A 19613-nucleotide genomic window follows, 5' to 3' on the forward strand; every position below is an offset into this window, starting at 1 on the left:
TTTGGATCCAAAATATATTTTAGTGGGATTTTATTTATTTTTTCACTGTGATTACTCAGAAATAATAATACATTTGAATCAATGATGTCCTGCATTATTGATCCTTTTAGGACTCCAATTACTTCAGATCAAACATTGCTTTCCGAATGTTTTGGGCAATGGGGGAAATACTGCATATTTCAGTTTTACTATAAAAAACAAAGTTGTCTTTGACTGAAAAGGCATAAAACCTTTTTTTTTTTTAACCTTATATCAACCTGAAGTTGATATAGAGATGTTTTGTAAGCGTTACATAACAAATGAAAATAATAATTTGATCTATTTTTAACATGTTAATGACGGAGACTCTCTATGTTACCCGTGAGTACTAAATGTAAAAAGAAAAATGAATGTTTATATTTTGTTTTGGTTTGAAAATGAAAAAATATCAAAACGGCCCCCTCATGGTTTAATTTTTCCATGTGTGGCCCTCAGTGGAAAAAGTTTGGACACCCCTGGTCCATGCCAAACGCTGATGTTGCTTTTGATTTATTTAGGGATTTACACAAACAAGACGGACACAAAACAAAGTTTATTTTTAAACAAATTGTCCACAGCCTGAATTTGGTGTTGTCAAAAGTATTGATATCAGGTCAATACCACCACGCAAGAAATTACATTGTTACTTGCTTACAGTATTGTCATTACCGGCACCGGTATTTTTTTGGTACCGCTTCCAAATTAGGTCGTTCCATGAGTACCGTGAAGATTCTGGACTAAGGATATTGCTATCGGTATTTTTTGTTCCAGGTGAACGACGTCATTATGACACGCTGTACATTCCGTTCAGCTGCCACCGCTACACATTAAAATTAGCTTTGAATGATGACAAATAAGGAAGCAACACCACACAAAAGTTTCTAACACAACAATATTTCCTCCTCCAAAGTTCCCTAAAGTGACGCACGCTGTGTCGGTTTGAAGTGCTCGCACTTTACTCACGATGAGTCACAACTACGTTTTGTCAACCGCCCCCGTAGCGATCCATTATTCCACAGGCAAATATTAATCCACTCAAAAAAGTAAAAAAATGTATGTAAAATAATGCATAAAGTTGCTTTGAAACAACAACAATGACTACAATCTGGACGATCGAGTAATACCCTTGCTCAGTGAGTCTTTTTATTTATATAACACACACCACACACTAGATATACTTATTTACTTTTAAGATATATTTATATACTGTACTTTTATTCATACAATACACAGCACACACGGCTGCAGGATTAGGTCTCTGCTTTTTGCAGATGATGTGGTCTTGATGGCTTCATGTTGGGACGGTACAGCTCGGTTAGTAGAACGGCCGTGTCAGCAACTTGAGGGTTGCAGGTTCGATCCTCGCTTCCGCCATCCTAGTCAATACCGTTGTGTCCTTGGGCAAGACACTTTACCCACCTGCTCCCAGTGCCACCCACACTGGTTTAAATGTAACTTAGATATTGGGTTTCACTATGTAAAGCGCTTTGAGTCACTAGAGAAAAAAGCGCTATATAAATATGATTCACTTCACTTCACTTCATCTGGCCAAGATCTTCAGCTCTCACTGGATCGGTTCGCAGCCGAGTGTGAAGCGACCGGGATGGGAATCAGCACCTCAAGTCTAAGTCCATGGTTCTCGCCCGGAAAAGGGTGGAGTGCCATCTACGGGTTGGGGAGGAGATCTTGCCCCAAGTGGAGGAGTTCAAGTACCTCTGTGTCTTGTTCACGAGTGAGGGAAGAGTGGATCGTGAGATCGACAGGCGGATCGGTGCGGCGTCTTCAGTAATGCGAACGCTGTATCGATCCGTTGTGGTGAAGAAGGAGCTGAGCCGGAAGGCAAAGTTCTCAATTTACCGGTCGATCTACTTTCCCATTCTCACCTATGGTCATGAGCTTTGGGCTATGACCGAAAGGACAAGATCACGGGTACAGGCGGCCGAAATGAGTTTCCTCCGCCAGGTGGCGGGACTCTCCCTTATAAATAGGGTGAGAAGGTCTGTCATCCGGGAGGAGCTCAAAGTAAAACCACTGCTCCTCCACATCGAGAGGAGCCAGATGAGGTGGTTCGGGCATCTGGTCAGGATGCCACCCGAACGCCTCTATAGGGAGATGTTACGGGCTCGTCCGACCTGTATGAGGCCGCGGGGAAGACCCAGGACACGTTGGGAAGACTATGCCTCCCGGCTGGCCTTGGAACGCTTTGGGATCCCCCAGGAGGAGCTGGACGAAGTGGCTGGGGAGAGGGAAGTATGGGCTTACCTGCTTAGGCTTCTGCCCCCGCGACCCGACCTCGGAAAAGCGGAAGAAGATGGATGAATGGACACACTACACACAAACATACATGGGTAGCTGCCAACACTCAATATGGCTTCTGGTCCGTCACTTAAATATGTCCGTGTGCATCATAAACACAAATAACAATTCCTATTGTTACAAAATGCACACCCACATAAATGCTAATTGGCTGTATTAATTTGTATGGCATATTTAATATACTGTATCATGTAAAAGGTCTAAATAGAAACAAATTGAGGGATCTGTTTGGTCTTTACAAGAAGACAAACTGCTCTTCACCTTGCTCTGCACACATAGTTGACATCTTTAAAACTTAAAAAGCAGCTGTTAATAAAGAAATCCCTACCTGGAGATGTTAAAGTGCATCATGATGGAGTTGTTCAACCTCTTGTGCTAATAAAAATGCTAATTGTAATGCATTTTTTTTTTACAACTTTATTCCCACAAATGACATGTAGGACTTATCCATCACGTTAAATACCGGGATAGATAAGGGTATCATATCTATCAAATCCTTACGATGTACTGTACATCACTTAGTTATATTTATTTATTTACTGTATGTATATACAATTTGTATATATATATATATATATATATATATATATATATATATATATATAGAAAATAAAAATGAAAAAACTTGTAAAATAGTAAGAACCATTCTTACTATTTTACAAGTTTTTTCATTTTTATTTTCTAACGTTCCTCAGATGAGCCATCTGCCTCAGGGGTTATCAGCCGTGCTTGTGGGGGCGCTTTTGTGTCAGCGTCCTGGTGGCCATGGTCTGATGACCTCTTGGTGCAGATGGCTCTTGTGATAGTGCCTACTCACATGTCTCCTCTGTATTCATGCAATCATTGGTCCATATAATTGCATATGTGTGTATGTTGTGTTCGTGTATGGTATCTGTGTCCGGGCGTACGTTTTATATAATGGGGGATATGGATCACCGTAGTATTGTTTTTAATTTTTTAAAGCACTTTGCGTTGCATTTTTTTAATGTATGAAAAGCACTTTATAAATAAAGCTTGGTTTGATTTGATTTGACCAGTCATTACCGAATATTGTACCACACTTTTTCCTCAGCAATCCGCACCAATCCTCAGCGATTATAGAGTGGATCCTAATGTGCTGGCTGTCTTGCGTTTATAATCATTTCTACAACTCTTATTTTTTTGTGATAGAGTGATTGGAGAACATACTTGTTGGTCACAAAAACATTCATGAAGTTTGGTTCTTATATGAATTTATTATGTGTCCACTAAAAATGTGACCAAATCTGCTGGGTCAAAAGTATACATACAGCAATGTTAATATTTGGTTACATGTCCCTTGGCAAGTTTCACTGAAATAAGGCGCTTTTGGTAGCCATCCACAAGCTTCAGGTTGAATTTTTGACCAATCCTCTTGACACAATTGCTGCAGTTCAGCTAAATTTGTTTGTTTTCTGACATTGACTTTTTTTCTTTAGCATTGTCGACATGACTTTGGGAAGGCCATTCTAAAACCTGAATTCTAGCCTGATTTAACCATTCTTTTACAATTTTGACGTGTGTTTGGGGTCATTGTCCTGTTGGAACACCCAACTGTGCCCAAGACCCAACCTCTAGGCTGATGATTTTAGGTTGTCGTGAAGAATTTGGAGGTAATACTCCTTTTTCATTGTCCCATACTCTCTGTAAAGCACCAGTTCCATTGGCAGCAAAACGGGCCCAGATCATAATACTACCATCCCCATGCTTGACATGGTGATGGTAGTATGGTGTTCCTGCGATCAAAGACCTTGCCTTTTCTCCTACAAGCATATTGCTGGGTATTGTGGCCATACAGCTCAATTTTTGTTTCACCTTACCACAGAACTTTGTCCATGTGATGTCAGATGAAACAAAAATTGAGCTGTTTGGCCGCAAGAACATGTAGAAGCATTTGGACGAACCATACACAGCTACAACTACTGGCATTATGCTGGCCACACACTGCTGTGGGACGGCATTTTAAACAGGGGTAGTCACAAGTCAGCCAACATAATTGTGTTTGAACAAAACTTCCAAAATTATACGCCAAACGCATAGTTGCGTTTAGGTCAGAAATTATTCTAATCCCAAATTCTGGAGGTCTAATCTCCGATAAACACCGCTCTGTGGATTGAGTGTCAACTTGAAGGGGGGAATTTAGAGCAGGCTTTCCAATGGAATGAAGCATCGTTACAACAGATACATAAATCTAAATAAATATATAATGTGTATATTAATAGATGGTAATTTATTGCAAGAAGGAAACCTAAGATGCAGACAGTTTTTCAGCTGGGATCCCACTAATGACTCCCTCCCTCTGTTCTGCCATTTCTCCAGGCCACTAAGGAGGTGATAGAGCGTGAGGCTCCGGGGATGTCGCTGGCAATGTTGATGGGGTCCCTCAACGTCACACCACTCGGCATGCTTTCCAGGTCAGAAACACCATCTCCGCATGTTTATTCTTGTTACAAAAATGAGTTTTTTATTCCACGCTTTTGGACTTGAGGATTCTATTTGATGTGAGTACAATAAATGTCTCTGATGGTATTAACATCACATTTGCCAAGTGTAGAGAGAAAAAATTCATCAGAAGCGGACCTGTCAAGCACTCTTGATTTTATTTAACATCTACGTTTGCCTTGTAAAACAAAAGTGTGTCCGTTGGTTTCGAACGTGCACATTCAATACTCTGGTTCAACAGCGAGGGGCAGTAGTGCACGGTTGTCAGGTCAGAATAACTCCGACCAATCCTGACACTACATTCCTCTTATTTTCTAACTCATTTTAATTGCATTTCAATGTGTTAGGGACTGCAGGTAGGTCACTCACGCATGCTGGAAAAATTGTTATTGTGAAATTGATTTCCAATTGTAATTAGCAAGACGAATGGTCCGTTTATTGCATGGGTGTCCAAACTACAGCCCATTGGCCTCTTCAATTTGGCCCACAAAACGTCATGAGTTCTACAAAGCATTGCATGGCTGAGTGCTTTCAAATGAATCTTAAATACTCGGCGGTCTTTGAATGCTACATGTTTGCTGCCAACATGTAACCTGACTCTCGCCAGATCCTTGTAGTTTGCTGAGCTCCACACAACGATCTGGGCTCGAGGGCATTGCAAACTTCTTCAGGATAGCAAAAAATAATGAACCAATCAGGATCGCCGGGTTGATTTTCATAGCGAGCAAGGAGTCGCGTACTGACATTGATTCTGCCATTGCAACTGTTTTGCGACATCGATCGTCTACTGACATTGCTGCGTTGTTTTGGTAAAAGTTACCTCATTTTTCGCTCTGTCGTTATCCAATATGTCGGCTGTTCTGTTTTGGATTTCCCGGCGTCGCTCTCATCAGCGTCACGGGTTGATTTCAATGTGAATGGTTGAAGTAGCACGACATTCAAGATAACGAACAAGTGGTTTATCCAATCACATACAATGATTTTTGTACAAGGCCCCGCCTTCTGAAGTACATCTCCTATTAAGAAGTCCCAGATTGTGTGGAGCTCAGTGAACTACAAGGATCTGGCGAGAGTCAGGTTAGCCGTCATGTGGACAATGTGAGCAAATCAGATCAATGATCCTTGAAAGTACTTTTAAATAAAGCACAACATTTACTCATATGACGCAATCCAAACAACCTTCCCTAGTCATGTTGCATTAAAACAATGCAACAAACATAAAGATTCAACACACATAACACAACCTGCTCACTAAACATTGTGGATATCATAAAAAAAAAACGTCCAGAAAAAAAAAATCTAAATTACACCCATTTAAATCCACTAGAGTGCGTGATGGGAACAATATTAAACACTCTCCACACTTATCGGTCCTGGCACATTTTAGCAGCTTGATTGATTACAAAACTTGTAGAAGGTGAGTTGAACTTTCACATACTCTAAATATCCAATTAAATCCATTATAATAATTATGTGTCCATATATCCATTACATGTCCATCATATTAATATGATATGCACAAACATATATATTGTACATTATATGTAGTCAGCTTTCGGCCCCCGGTCAAATTTTTTGGGCCCAAGGTCAAAAAGTTTCAACACTCCTGATTTATAGTGTCATATCGTACTAGGAATTAACATGATTTTTCAACAACGTAATTGCAGTCATTTGTGTACATGTGACTGTAAATAAAAAAAGCTTAGAAACTAAAAGTATAAACCAATCAATTAATCAATAAAACTTGACTAATATAACACTTTTCAAATGCAACCAACGTTAAAATACAACCTGAAGCTGACATGAAGCCAATACAGCGACTTAAAAACCAATGTAATGGGGCCCCGCCACACAGGTGGCTGAGTTTTGTAATAACAGTAGATTTCTAATATCAAGACTAGAGAGAAGGGGCCTCATTTACTAAGAGTTGCATGGATTTCCTACTAAAAATAGACAGATGTTTGAATACAGAAAGTTACGTACACAAGAAATAAATTCTAACATATTAAAGTGTCCAAACACATTTATTTTTTACATAGCAATCAATTTGAAATTGATTGCAGGAGTTTACTTGGCTCCACCCCGTGACTCTGATTACCCCCCAATATAGATATCATTTGTGTAACTTACAAAAAAATATGTTCATACGGTAGCCTGCTCACAGCCAAATTGGAATTTCATGTGAAAATTATGTATTTTCAAATTTAAACAACCCAGTGCTATCAAAAAGGGGACGGAAGACTTTGACTCTAGTTTGACAACTCAATTTATTATTACAACCCAGGAGAGCTTCTTGCGGTAGCAGTCGTACATGATACAAAGGTAGGTCCTTCTTCAGATGCCATTTGATGTATTGCTATTATTATTATTATTATTATTATTATTATTATTATTATTATTATTATTTTTGCTTCCACACCCGCCGGCTGCCCAATTGGCCCAAATCTGTTGTAGTCACAGGAACACATTTTGACAGCAATGGGTGGCAAAATGTTAACATAGATGAATTAATAGACAGACATACTCCAAATATTAATATGAAGCATTAAATGTATTGGCAAAAAAGTGAATTGTGTGTCCTTGCCTCGATCATTTTGACATTGTTGAAATCAAATGTTGGCATAATTAAGACCTCATCTATTAAATAATGTAAATTATAATCGTGTGTGTGAGCCTTAAAGCCATGCATGATCTTATATACACTAAGTTCTTCTCTATTTTTTGTTTTATACAGTTTCGTGTGCAATAACCCAGCTTGATTTTGAATTTGGATTTTCTTGAGTCAAAGCGCATCTTTTTTTAAAGCATTTTTGCATTGCAAAAGTTTGTATGGATATTTATTCGGCCACGAGGATCAGCGTGTTGGGTTCCGCATGCAAACAAGCATCTACTCGTCTTCTTGGAAGTATTTCCAATAACGTCACAGCTTGTTAATGTTTTTCACTTTCCCCACTTCCACCAACTCCACTTGATGTACAAGTCGGCATAGCAAACCTGGAAATAAATGTTTTCCGAAGGTTGGCAGGTCTGCAGAAGTTTTATGCAGACATATTTAGATAAAGGCTTGGCTCTTAAAAGAAATATATTTTAGGTTGGGATCCAAGATGTTTTTGAGTGTTTACTTCCCGCTTCCAAGTGTCCTGTGTTTGTATGTTTCAGACCTGTGTGTGGCATCCGAGGGAAGACGCTCATCATTAACTTACCAGGAAGTAAGAAAGGCTCCCAGGTAGGTTTTATTTGATCGTCCATCAATCTCCTTCCGCTTATCCGAGGTCGGGTCGCAGGGGCAGTACCCTAAGCAGGGAAGCCCAGACTTCCCTCTCCCCACCCACTTTGTCCAGCTCCTCCCGGGGGACTCCAAGGGGCTACTATTTAAGTTTGTTTTAAGATTAAAGTATTTTTGTTAAGTTTTGCAAATTAAACAAAAAGTCCTTTCGTCTTAAATGCCTTGACTAATTGCCTATTCGCGATTTGGTATTTGCTCACCCAGCTATTCAAGGCTTTACAGCGTTTTCTGTAAGGGTGTCCTGATCTGATATTGATCTAATATCAGTCCAATATCTGGAAAAAAACCAAGTATCGAATGATATTTATTTGATATCAAGTACGAGAGCCATATTAAGACTGTACTGTATTACAATGATTACATCCAGATTTTTGATCACCTCAAAGTCTTTCTTTGTTTTTGTAATTTTTATTATGTTTATAATCTCAGGAAATACGTCACTGGACACATGAGGACTGTATGTATGACCGTATGGTATTGGATCAATATCCCAAATTGTAGTATAACCCAAAACGTATGTAAAGTATCAAACAACAGAAGAATAAGTGTTTATTACATTTTAGGTATCAGGTGTAGCAAGAACATGTTAAAACAGAAAGTGAGCAGATATTACCAGTAAATGAACATGTAGATTAATAATCCATTTTCATTTTCTACATTTTGTTCTGTCTGGCTGAAATAATACTTGACAGATACTGTAATATAATTGTTTTTAAGTCAGTACAGATTGGTGTCTTATCGCATTATGTTGTGCATTACAAACTCAAACATGTTTTGTGTTGACGTAGAAGCTATCTTATCTCTTTCCGGAGCTTTTACGGCTAATACCGTAGCACCGGGTTCCCAACCTTTTCCCCACCAGGGACCATTTAATGCAGGGGTCTCAAAATCAATTTGCCTGTGGGGCCACTGGATGCAGACACTGGGTGAGGCTGGGCCGCAAGAAAAGATTTCTCAAGAAATCTAACATTCACGTTTTAATGGATTCACCTTCCTTGAATGGTTTTCCTACCCTTGCAACATACTAGCCAACCCTACCCATTTTTCAAGGCGACTCCCGAATTTCAGTGGACCTCCTGACAATTGCCCGGGGTGAACGTTCTCCAGAATATTGTCCTGATTTTCACCCAGTCAACAATATCATAAGCGTGCCGTGTTCGTGGTGCCTTTAACGCCCTCTACAACATGTCATCCCTTTCGACTTTACACCATATTAACAGCATGCCGGCCTAGCCACATACATAAGAGACTACTGTCGACACACGTTAGCGACTGCAAGACATACTTGATCAACAGCCATACAGGTCACACTGAGGGTGGCTGTATAAACAAGTTTAACACTGTTACAAGTATGCGTGTGAACACACACCAAACAAGAATGACAAACACATTTTGGGAAAACATCTGCACTGTAACACAACAGAACAAATACCCAGAACACCTTGCAGCCCTAAGTTTCCATCTCAACCAACGCACGGCAGGGATGGGTGTAAATGTGTGGGGGGCGGGTTGTAGCGGGGGTGTATATTGTAGCCCGGAAGAGTTAGGCTTGCATGGGATTCTGGGTATTTGTTCTGTTGTGTTTATGTTGTCTTACGGTGCGGATGTTCTCCCGAAACACATTGAAATGTGTTTGTCATTCTTTTTTGGTGTGGGTCCACAGTGTGGCGCATATTTGTAACAGTGATAAACTTTTTTATACAGCCACCGTCAGTGTGACCTGTAAGGCTGTTGCTCAAGTATGCCTTGCAGTCACTGATGGGTATTTGCAGAAGTATTGAAGAACATGTGACTGAGACTGTATGCTGTATGTTTGATGAAAAGGCAGACGCTATGACTTGTGTTCATAAAATCCAAATACACAGAAGTCTGAGATGGAATGCTGTTAGTACAAGTTGTAGAGTGTGTCAAAGGCAGTGTCATCACAGCACCCATTAAATATTGTTGTTCAGTTGAAAACTGACGGATGTTCGAGGGAGTGATTACCCTTGAATGATTGCCTTGAAATTCCGGAGTCTCCCAGAAAATTCTGAAGGGTTGGTAATTATAGCATGTATGACAAATATGATGCTGTCATGCACCATTCATATAAAACTTGCGGGCCACACTAACACAGAATTTACATATCAAGGTGCGGGCCACAAAATAACGTCTCGCGGGCCGCGTGTCTGAGACCCCTGATTTAATGTATGCATTGTTTTCACGGACCGGCATTCCACGTGTGGCAGGAAAAAATAAAAATAATTACCATGAAAAATCAACTCACCGTAACGCTGGAGTTGTGGGAGCCCTGCAGGGCGTGGTTCTTTACAAAGAGATGGTCCCCGGCATGTTGATGGAATATATTGTATACCAGTGTTTCTTAACCATAGGGCCCACTGTTGCCCCCTAGAATGTAATATATCTGTTTTTTCAGCTGTGGTCCACATAGGCCGCGGCGGTACTTTGTTGTAATGCATTTTTCCACCACTTGTGGCAGTAATGACAATATCATACAGACAGAAGTCTGGCTCTAATGTCATGGAGAAACTTCTTAAGCACAAAAATTATGACTGATGTGGTGAAGCTCTGTTTTCGTTTGCAGTTTAATTTTATTGACAGTTTAGTTAAGAAACATATTGCTTATTAATTTTGTTTATTAATTTTAGCACAACATTATAGACAATTTTTTTCTAATCAGCCTGACCTAAGTCTGAGGTTTATTTGTTAAATTAATAATATAATCTTTGTGATTGACTTATGCTTTATATCATTTTACAAGGTAGTGCACTGTAAGTAGGTTAAATATCTTATTGTATTAAATATGATCAAAATCAAGAGTAAGGTTACTAATTTAGTGTTAATATTGGAGTGGTTCCTTGGTTCCTCTGTATTGGAAAAGTTCAGTCCTGAGGTCAAACAGGTTAAGAACCCCTGCTATATGCAATGACCCTGCAAATGGAATTTAGGCTTTGGCTACAATCTGGCACATTAACATGTTATATGTCCATTAATGTGCATTGATGTAATATTGGGGCAGCATGGCGTAGTGGGTAGAGCGGCCGTGCCAGAAACCTGAAGGTTGCAGGTTCGCTCCCCCCTCTATTGACATCCAAATTGCTGCCGTTGTGTCCTTGGCCAGGATACTTCAACCTTGCCCCCGGTGCCGCTCACACTGGTGAATGATTGATGAATGAATGATAGGTGGTGGTCGGAGGGGCCGTAGGCGCAAACTGGCAGCCACGCTTCCGTCAGTCTACCCCAGGGCAGCTGTGGCTACTGATGTAGCTTACCACCACCAGGTGTGAATGAATGATGGGTTCCCACTTCTCTGTGACCGCTTTGAGTATCAAATAATAGAAAAGCGCCTTATAAATCTAATCCATTATTATTGTTATTATAACAAAGGAGTTGTAATATACATCTATAAACAAGCTTATTGGTGTGTTTAGTGGGACAGGCCAAAGTTAAGTTGGAGAAAATGCTGTAAAATATAAATTAATTAATATTTCTGCGTGGCCCGGTAGCAAAAGCATCACTGACCAGCACCGGTCCCCAAACCGGTAGTTGGGGACCCCTGACGTAGCACGCCAATGTGTTTATACGCTAGAAAAATAGTTCCTGAGTGTTCGCTCTTACAATAACAACAGCTTGGTTATTATACATGTTGCAGAACGTCAGTATTGTTGACGGTTTTCGAATGCATTTTTAAAGTGATTTAGAGGTGGAATTGATTGTGCCTATTAGCTGCATTGCCAGCCACCAAGAACGAGCGGATTTTTACATGTTAGAATGCAAAAAAAACTACTTTTATCTTCTTGTCTCTCATAATGATTGTGAACGATAGGCAGTATTCCGCCAAAAAAAAGTGCAGTTCCCATTGAAAGTGTCAAGTAATTGCATGGTGAGAGTGAATTGCACAAATTTACTCCTCACTTTGTTTCCCTCTTTCTTTGTCTCTTCCTCTTCATCAGCACCAGCCACCTCACCACATCACAGCTTTTTTCCACTTTTATTGCTCCTGTGCTTCACTTGACTCGCAGTATATCCAGGGATTCTGCTCTTTAGTGTTCTTGACAGTTATTCCCCTCCAGGACAAAGCGGAGGTACCCAAAGATACCCCGGCATGCAATGAAAGCACAAAGTGGAAGAAGAAGAAAGCTTCCTAGCTTTGACGCGGTCTGTACTCGCAACCCGAACAGGACTCCTCAGTCTTCTGTCCATAAATACTCCCAGACTTGAATGCAGTCGCATTTTAAGTTTAGGCTACATTAAAGAAGTTGATACTGTAAAGCTTTGGCTAGATTAATAATGTATCGCGTCAGTGCTTAAAATACACAGGAAGATAAATAATTTCACAGATTAGCTTTTGTCTCAGGAGAGAGGAGAAGTGTATAGAAATAGCAGAGGAGCCAACGGCACACTGACACATAAACTGGGCGACCAGGAAGCAAAGCGTCGATTGGAGAACAGAAATAATCAGAATCAGAATCAGAAATACTTTATTAATCCCTGGGGGGAAATTAAGATTTTCAGCAAAAATCCCATTCAAGATCAGACAAACATTACAGAGAGACAGAACAGGATCGCTGTTCTGTCTAAGCCTGGGTCCTGGAGAAGGAGTCCAGACTTTGGCCAAGGGAAAACAAAATCGCATAGCCATAGCACACATAAGCATGTGTGTAAATCGGAAACATCAAAGAATATTAAAGACATAAAAAGAGCAGAGCTAATGCAACCAGCCCATTTCTACATACAGCTACAAAGTAAAACAAAGACTACAAAAAAAACATTGTGGCCTCTGCGGTGTTCCATACCATCGTCTGCTGGGGTAGTCGCTGTTTCGAGTGGCCGTCTCCACATTGAATGATCGGTATTGGACATATTCCTTCCCCAAATAAACGTGACAACATTTCACTCAGATTTATGTCAATTTCTGTAATATTCTGCGTTTAACAGCGGATTCCGTCTTATTGGCCAATTCTGTGATCCAGTCTGCAGTAACGTTTCTGCGGCAATCAAAAGGCCGTATTTTTGTTTGATTATTGATTAGGCGCATTAGCGCTGTTTCAAATAAAATGTAGTAACGTAGGCAACATCCCAAACTTCTACGAGATTTGCTTTTTTTTTTTCTCACACAAACGCTCACCCATCCGTTTTACTGTTACAAGCTCATGAAACTGCAAACACTCGGTGTGACCAATTAGTCGTTTATTTCCGATTGAAATATTGTTATAATCATGAGGAAGCCAAAATGGAAATCCGGATTAAAATTTAATACATTTTCCAGCATTACTACCATACACCTAGTTTGACAGTACATTTCTTTTTTGTCCACATAGTTTTAAATACAAGGTTTTATTTAAACATGTTAGAATAACTGTAGTGTGAAAATATGTAAATAATAAAACAAATGTTTACTGTAATTGACATCCATATAGTGAATTAAAGAAATAGCAGCGGTAATAACAACACGTTAGTAATAGGTTGTAGCAATGTATGCCATGAGAGATGTTGCATGAGATTGGAGTACGTGAGTGTGTGCTTTTAAAAGGCGGCACCTGTTGCCAAGTGCCGTGTCAAACTACAAATTGTTGCCAACGGTAGTTCTTATCGGATACATGTTGCGCTAGTTTATAAATCGATGCAATGTGCTTTGGTTGGTGCATCTCTCCTTTTCCACAAATGGGATATTGTAGGATTGAATATTTGTTCTTTGTTATACCGATCAAGCCTCCACTAATGTTACGTCATAACCGCTACTGCCATCTGGTGGCGTTGTTAAAAACTACAAACAGGATGTTGCCTACAGCCACAGCGGTTCATGCCTATGTATTTTGACCTGGCGTTAAATTATTATTTACTGTACAAATAATGCTGTCTTTGAATGTGGCAGTCAGGTGATGTCATATACTCTACAATGAAACCTCGATTTACGAACTTAACGGTTGGTAAATAGAAAAGCTCTTATAGTAAAGCAATTGTCTCCATAAGAAACAATCTAATTATTAAAGCTGCAAGCAGCGATGGACGGGACCGCTTTGGCTGCTGCCCCCGCGACCCAAACCCGGATACGCGTTAGAAGATGGATGGATAGTAGCTACTATTAGCAAACAAATAGACTTACCAACTCTGCGTAATATCTTAACATCGACACACTGGCAAAAATGACATTGTTTTCTACAAATTTTGTTTTGAAGGGATTTTGACAACTTCCTGTTGATTTTTGCTGAAGTATGGCATTTATTAAAATGTAGGTGTAAGTCAGACATACATAGAGGTTTTTGTTTCATGTCTCTACGACATTCCTAACTAAAGTTACAAGTAGTTTTGTCTGTGTTTTTTCCTAGGGGGCGCTAGAGCGCAATTGGGATTTTTGGGGGTTTGGTTTTTTATTAGATGGCAATTTTTGCCAGTCCTGATGTGTGTGTGTAAAATTTGGTGAGTTTTGAAGCATGTTAAGGGGGTCAAATTACAACTTGGCGTTTCTGGATGTTGTTGATAAATGGCTTTCGCTTTGCATAGTAGAGCTTAAACTTGCACTTTGAAGCATTTTAAGGGTGTCAAATTACAGCTCAAAGAGGCAAAAATGACATTTTTTAGGAAACTTTGCACAGGGGTTCTTTGAAGGCGCGTAAAATCAAAACCTTCCAGCCTTGATAAAAGTCCATACTTCAGTGAACACAATATCAATCACTGTCTGTCAAACAAACTTAACAAAGAGGTGATGGATATTTTTTCTCTTTCGTAGCAAGTCAAAACAACAACGACCAACACACACAGAAGTCCCTTTAGTGCCTTCACAAACGATCAAAAACCACACAAATCCTTAACTTTTAACAACCACAACAATGGAGAGTTCTTTGTTGACCGCATGACTGAGCTTCCTCGTTGTGCCCCGTCACAGGAATGCTTCCAGTTCATCCTGCCGGCGCTGCCCCACGCCATCGACCTCCTGCGTGACGCCGTGGTGAAAGTAAAGGAGGCGGCGGACGAGTTGGAGGACCTGCCGTCGCCGCCGCCGCCTCTCTCGCCGCCACCCAACAGTTCGCCACGGCGTCAGACGGAGGACAAGGGCGTGCAGTGCGAAGAGGAGGATGAGGAGAAGAAGGACAGTGGCGTGGCGTCCACGGAGGACAGCTCCTCCTCCCACATCACCGCAGCCTCCATCGCCGCCAAGGTACAAATGAGTTGATTAAATGCACTGGTTTTATGTGTTGTTTGTTATGCAACACTTGCTACGAAAAGGGACTGGCATGTTGTTTAGTTTTTTAATTTCGACCTGATGCTGCACACACATGTTTTGCTGAGGTTGCAGATAAGACGTTTTGCCATTTCTAAATACTAGCTGAGATTTGCATGTTTTTTATTTCACATCATAATCATCATCATCATCATCATGTGTCCATTTTATGAAACCATCTTTATGTAAATCTGCTCACAGTCGTCCCTCGCCACATTTCGCTTCGAAGTTTGGGACTTCACTCCATCGCCAATTTTTTTATATTTACTTTTTAAATTTGAGCATACATATTTTTGGACTAAATGAAGCATTTTCATGCATAGACATTTTTTATGAACTAAAAATAGCAGTCACAGTCGTGTTGGCCGCTCGATGAGACCAAACCAATCAGAAAGCACTGTTCAGTATCGTGGCCACTGATTGGCTCAGCTTCAGGAAACATTACTATATGGGATTAAACAAATGAAAAGAGTCTAAAGGTGTATTTGTGGTTGTTATTTCATGTCAATGTATCGTATCGGTCCCCTAGAGGGGGTGGGAGGGAGTTGCCCAAATATGCGGTCCTCTCCAAGGTTTCTCATAGTCATCCTTGTCACTGTCACCGACGTCCCACTGGGGTGAGTTTTGCCTTGCCCTAATGTGGGCTCTACCAAGGATGTCGTTGTTGTTTGTGCAGCCCTTTGAGACACTTGTGTTTTAGGGCTATGTAAATAAACATTGTTTGATTGATTGATATTTAGAAGGTCGTAAGGTCTATTATGCTCTAGCTCAGTTTGTTACCATCTAGTGGTATGCCAAAGAATTACTTATATTCAAACAGTGTTAAACTGCGTGTAATGTTACAGTGGCCAAAATAATAAATATACTAGTGAAATAAAACCCCTGCCTTGTTTTTATATTTTAATACCGGTACCAACATGTATTTCGATACTTTTCAAAATAAAAATATTAATTTTTGGCTTCATTTTAACAAAAAAATCTTACGATATGTTAAACATATGATTCTTATTGCACTAAAGGAACAACTTAAAATTACAATGTATTTTTTATTTTTATATAAGTAAAATGTTTAAAACCGTTCCTGGATAAATTCTTCACAATAAAATTTTACTTTTGTACAAATATTGGGGTCTTTTCTTTAGCAAAGTTTAATTACGTAAGCAAATAGTCATCTATGATTTAATCCATCCATCTATTTCCTACTGCTCGTCCCTTACGGGGTCACGGGGTATGCTGGGGCCTATCCTATGATTAATCCAAGTTACAAAAATGTGATTATTCTGATTAAGAAAACAATTATTTGAAAGCCCTAATTTATATATATATATAAAACACACAGGCTATGTCATCCCTACAAGCCTGTTTCGCAGGTTTTGTCTGCTCTTCAGGGGATTTTATTGAAGTGTCTGTGGTTGTTACATATATATAGGGTACATTACATGGGGGTGTGGCCATTGTTACACAGTAGTGCCTTGCTTCTGTGCCGGCATGATGAGACCAGTTTGTTACGTCTTTAGCGTGTCTGTCCTCATTATTATGCAGCCTTAATGATGATGAATTGATAGCTCACAATATTTTGAGGAGAAAAAGCAAATATAATCATTTAAAAGGTCATAAACAGGTCTTTTATGCCTTGTCTCAGTAATTCTCACACTGTGGTACGAGGCTTCATCTCGTGGTACGCCAAAGAATCCATTAAATATTCAAACACAGTGTTACTGTTAAAACTGTGTATCGTTACAATGGCCAAAATATCACATATACTTGTTAAATAAAACCTTTGCCCTGTTTTTAATGGATATTTAGGCCTACTATGCTACTGTATTTTAATGTTGGTCATAATGGTAGTACTTGGAGAGCCAGGTGTTTTCTGAGGTGGTACTGGGTAAAAAAAGTTTGAAAACTACTGATCCAGCTATAAAAAAAATTATATTTTAAATACATATCTATTTACCAGGCCCTGCGATGAGGTGGTGACTTGTCCAGGGTGTACACCGCCTTCCGCCCGATTGTAGCTGAGATATGCACCAGCGCCCCCCGCGACTCCAAAGGGAATAAGCAGTAGAAAATGGATGGATCTATTCACCATGGTCAAGCAAGGAACTAATTACAATCAATAAACAAGGATTTCCTGAATACACCTTTTTTTTTATTTAAAAGTGCAAAAAAACTTTTAGGAATATTTATTAAGTGATATATTTTTTATATATATATTTTTTCAAATATAAAAAAAAAAAAAAAAGTTACGTTCTGTATACCTTATAATAAAGTTATGATGAGGATGACGAAATCTAGACCACTTTTGATCAAACTTTAATATCTTTTCTTTTCATGATATTATCCTGATTCTAATGCCGGAATAAAAACTCTTACAGTGTTAATGTCCACACACGCGTTGTCTAGTTTAATGAAAGGAACTTCACAGTTGCAACTTGAAGAGCGATCCTTCTCGTCCTCATCCAACAAACACAATTTGACAATATGATAAATGCATGTTTATAAAATGCTACAAATAGCACTTTTAAGTGATACATTTGATCCTTCTCATCTCACACCGTCAACAATTTTTGATCCATAAATTGTTGTGGCACCGCTTCACTTTAGTCTTTACCATACTTTCATTTATTCGTGGCAGCCTGCCACAACATTTTGACACCCTCACTCATAAACACATTATAATGGGACTGTGCAAAGAGCGTGTGGCTACAACTCGTTGTTACAGTCGATGACATTGTAACTCTACTTCCTAGAAGCACCGGTATTGGGAATTAATAAGAAAACATAGCAGGAGGAAACGGTGTCTGATCTACTGAAGGTTTTATGAGTTAAAACACTATTGGCTAATAACTAAGTACTAAGCTTGCATGCAGAGGATTATATTTCTTATTTTTTACACATAAAAAATGAATCTCAGTCGCCTATATTGGCAGTATAATGTCACTCTCATCAAATAACTGACACAATTGTTAATAATTCAAACTATAACTATAACTGTCCATGCATCACTTATTCTCTTGTCTCAAAGTCGGCCTACAAAGCAATTAGCTACTTGCACCCACCTACTGATATGGAAGAGTATTGCATGGTTACTCTGCCGATCTCTGAAAACTCAACAACCGCACATTATTTACATTTTGTAATTATTGGTTTGCAAAAATTTGACGAAATTGCATCATTTCCCATGGCACACCAGACAATACCTCACGGCCGCAGCACACTGGTTTAATTTCCCTTCAGGGATTAATATAGTATTTCTGATTCTAATTCTAAAAAAAACGCTGCCATAAATAGCCTATACCAGGGGTCTGCAACTCAAAATGTTGAAGGACCGAAAATCCCAAAATAAATCTGGAGCCGCAAAAAATTAAAAGCCTTGCATAAGTGTTATAATGAAGGCAACACATGATGTAAGTGTCTGTTATCTATACTAGCCTGACAAAGGCTGACACAAATCTTCGTTGACAGAAATGTTGTATTTTAATTTTTATTGTACACATTTTTGCAACATTGGAAGTCATTAGTAAAATGGAGGCTTTTCACAGGATGAGATACGTTCTGGAAATTACTGGCTTAGAATGACCAAAGGTATAGATAGATGTGTGTGTCCAAGTTAAAGGAAACGGCAGGCTGTCTTCTTCTAAAGGATTTATTACCATCTTTGCTAGGTGTGTAACATTTGCTGTGGTCTGGAACAACATGGCACACAAACACAGAAATTGCAGACACTATTACATACAGATAATGTGTCAGGAGACAAATTAAATACACAGAGGACATAAGTAAAGGAAATTAAATGAGTGCAAATAATAATAATTTAGATTTATATTGCACTTTTCTAAACACTCAAAGCGCTCACAGAGAAATATACCTTTTAAATGAGGCATAATTTTGCAATTTGTTCATACAGCTAGCATGTTAGCAACGATTAGCTTGCAGTCATGCAGTGATCAAATATGCCTGATAAGCACGCCAGCAAATCAATAACATCAACCAAGCTCACCTTAGTGCATTCACGCACAGCATAAAAAGTTTGGTGGACGAAATGAGACAAAGAAGGAGTGGCATAAAAAACGTCTTTCTGTGGCAGCGTCGCAGAAAGTTATGCATGTAAACAAACTACGGTGAGCTCAAAAATCGCTGAAATTAGTAGGGCAAAACGGTGCTTGCCAAATACTCTCATCAGTGAAGCATGTTTAATATAAAACAGTGGGATTTCTAATAATTAGGAAAGTTTGTGTCATGTTTGTTTTCTTACAACATTTTTTAATTTTTTTTTCCATTTTCACACATCTCTGAAAGAGGTCCAGGGAG

General features: G+C 39.3%; 1 protein-coding gene across 8 annotated transcripts in view; it reads left to right on the top strand.

The window, feature by feature from the left end:
- gphnb (gephyrin b) overlaps positions 1 to 19613 on the top strand; it is a 622746-nt gene that overhangs the window by 447438 nt on the left and 155695 nt on the right. For all 8 annotated transcript variants that reach the window (XM_061885720.1, XM_061885721.1, XM_061885723.1 and 5 more), the window contains exons 10-12: positions 4672 to 4766; positions 7954 to 8020; positions 14967 to 15239. In XM_061885720.1, coding sequence (XP_061741704.1) covers positions 4672 to 4766; positions 7954 to 8020; positions 14967 to 15239 — 435 coding nt within the window. The remainder of the gene's footprint in view (positions 1 to 4671; positions 4767 to 7953; positions 8021 to 14966; positions 15240 to 19613) is intronic.

The sequence above is a fragment of the Nerophis ophidion genome, linkage group LG24, assembly GCF_033978795.1.
Source record: "Nerophis ophidion isolate RoL-2023_Sa linkage group LG24, RoL_Noph_v1.0, whole genome shotgun sequence".
Lineage (NCBI taxonomy): Eukaryota > Metazoa > Chordata > Actinopteri > Syngnathiformes > Syngnathidae > Nerophis > Nerophis ophidion.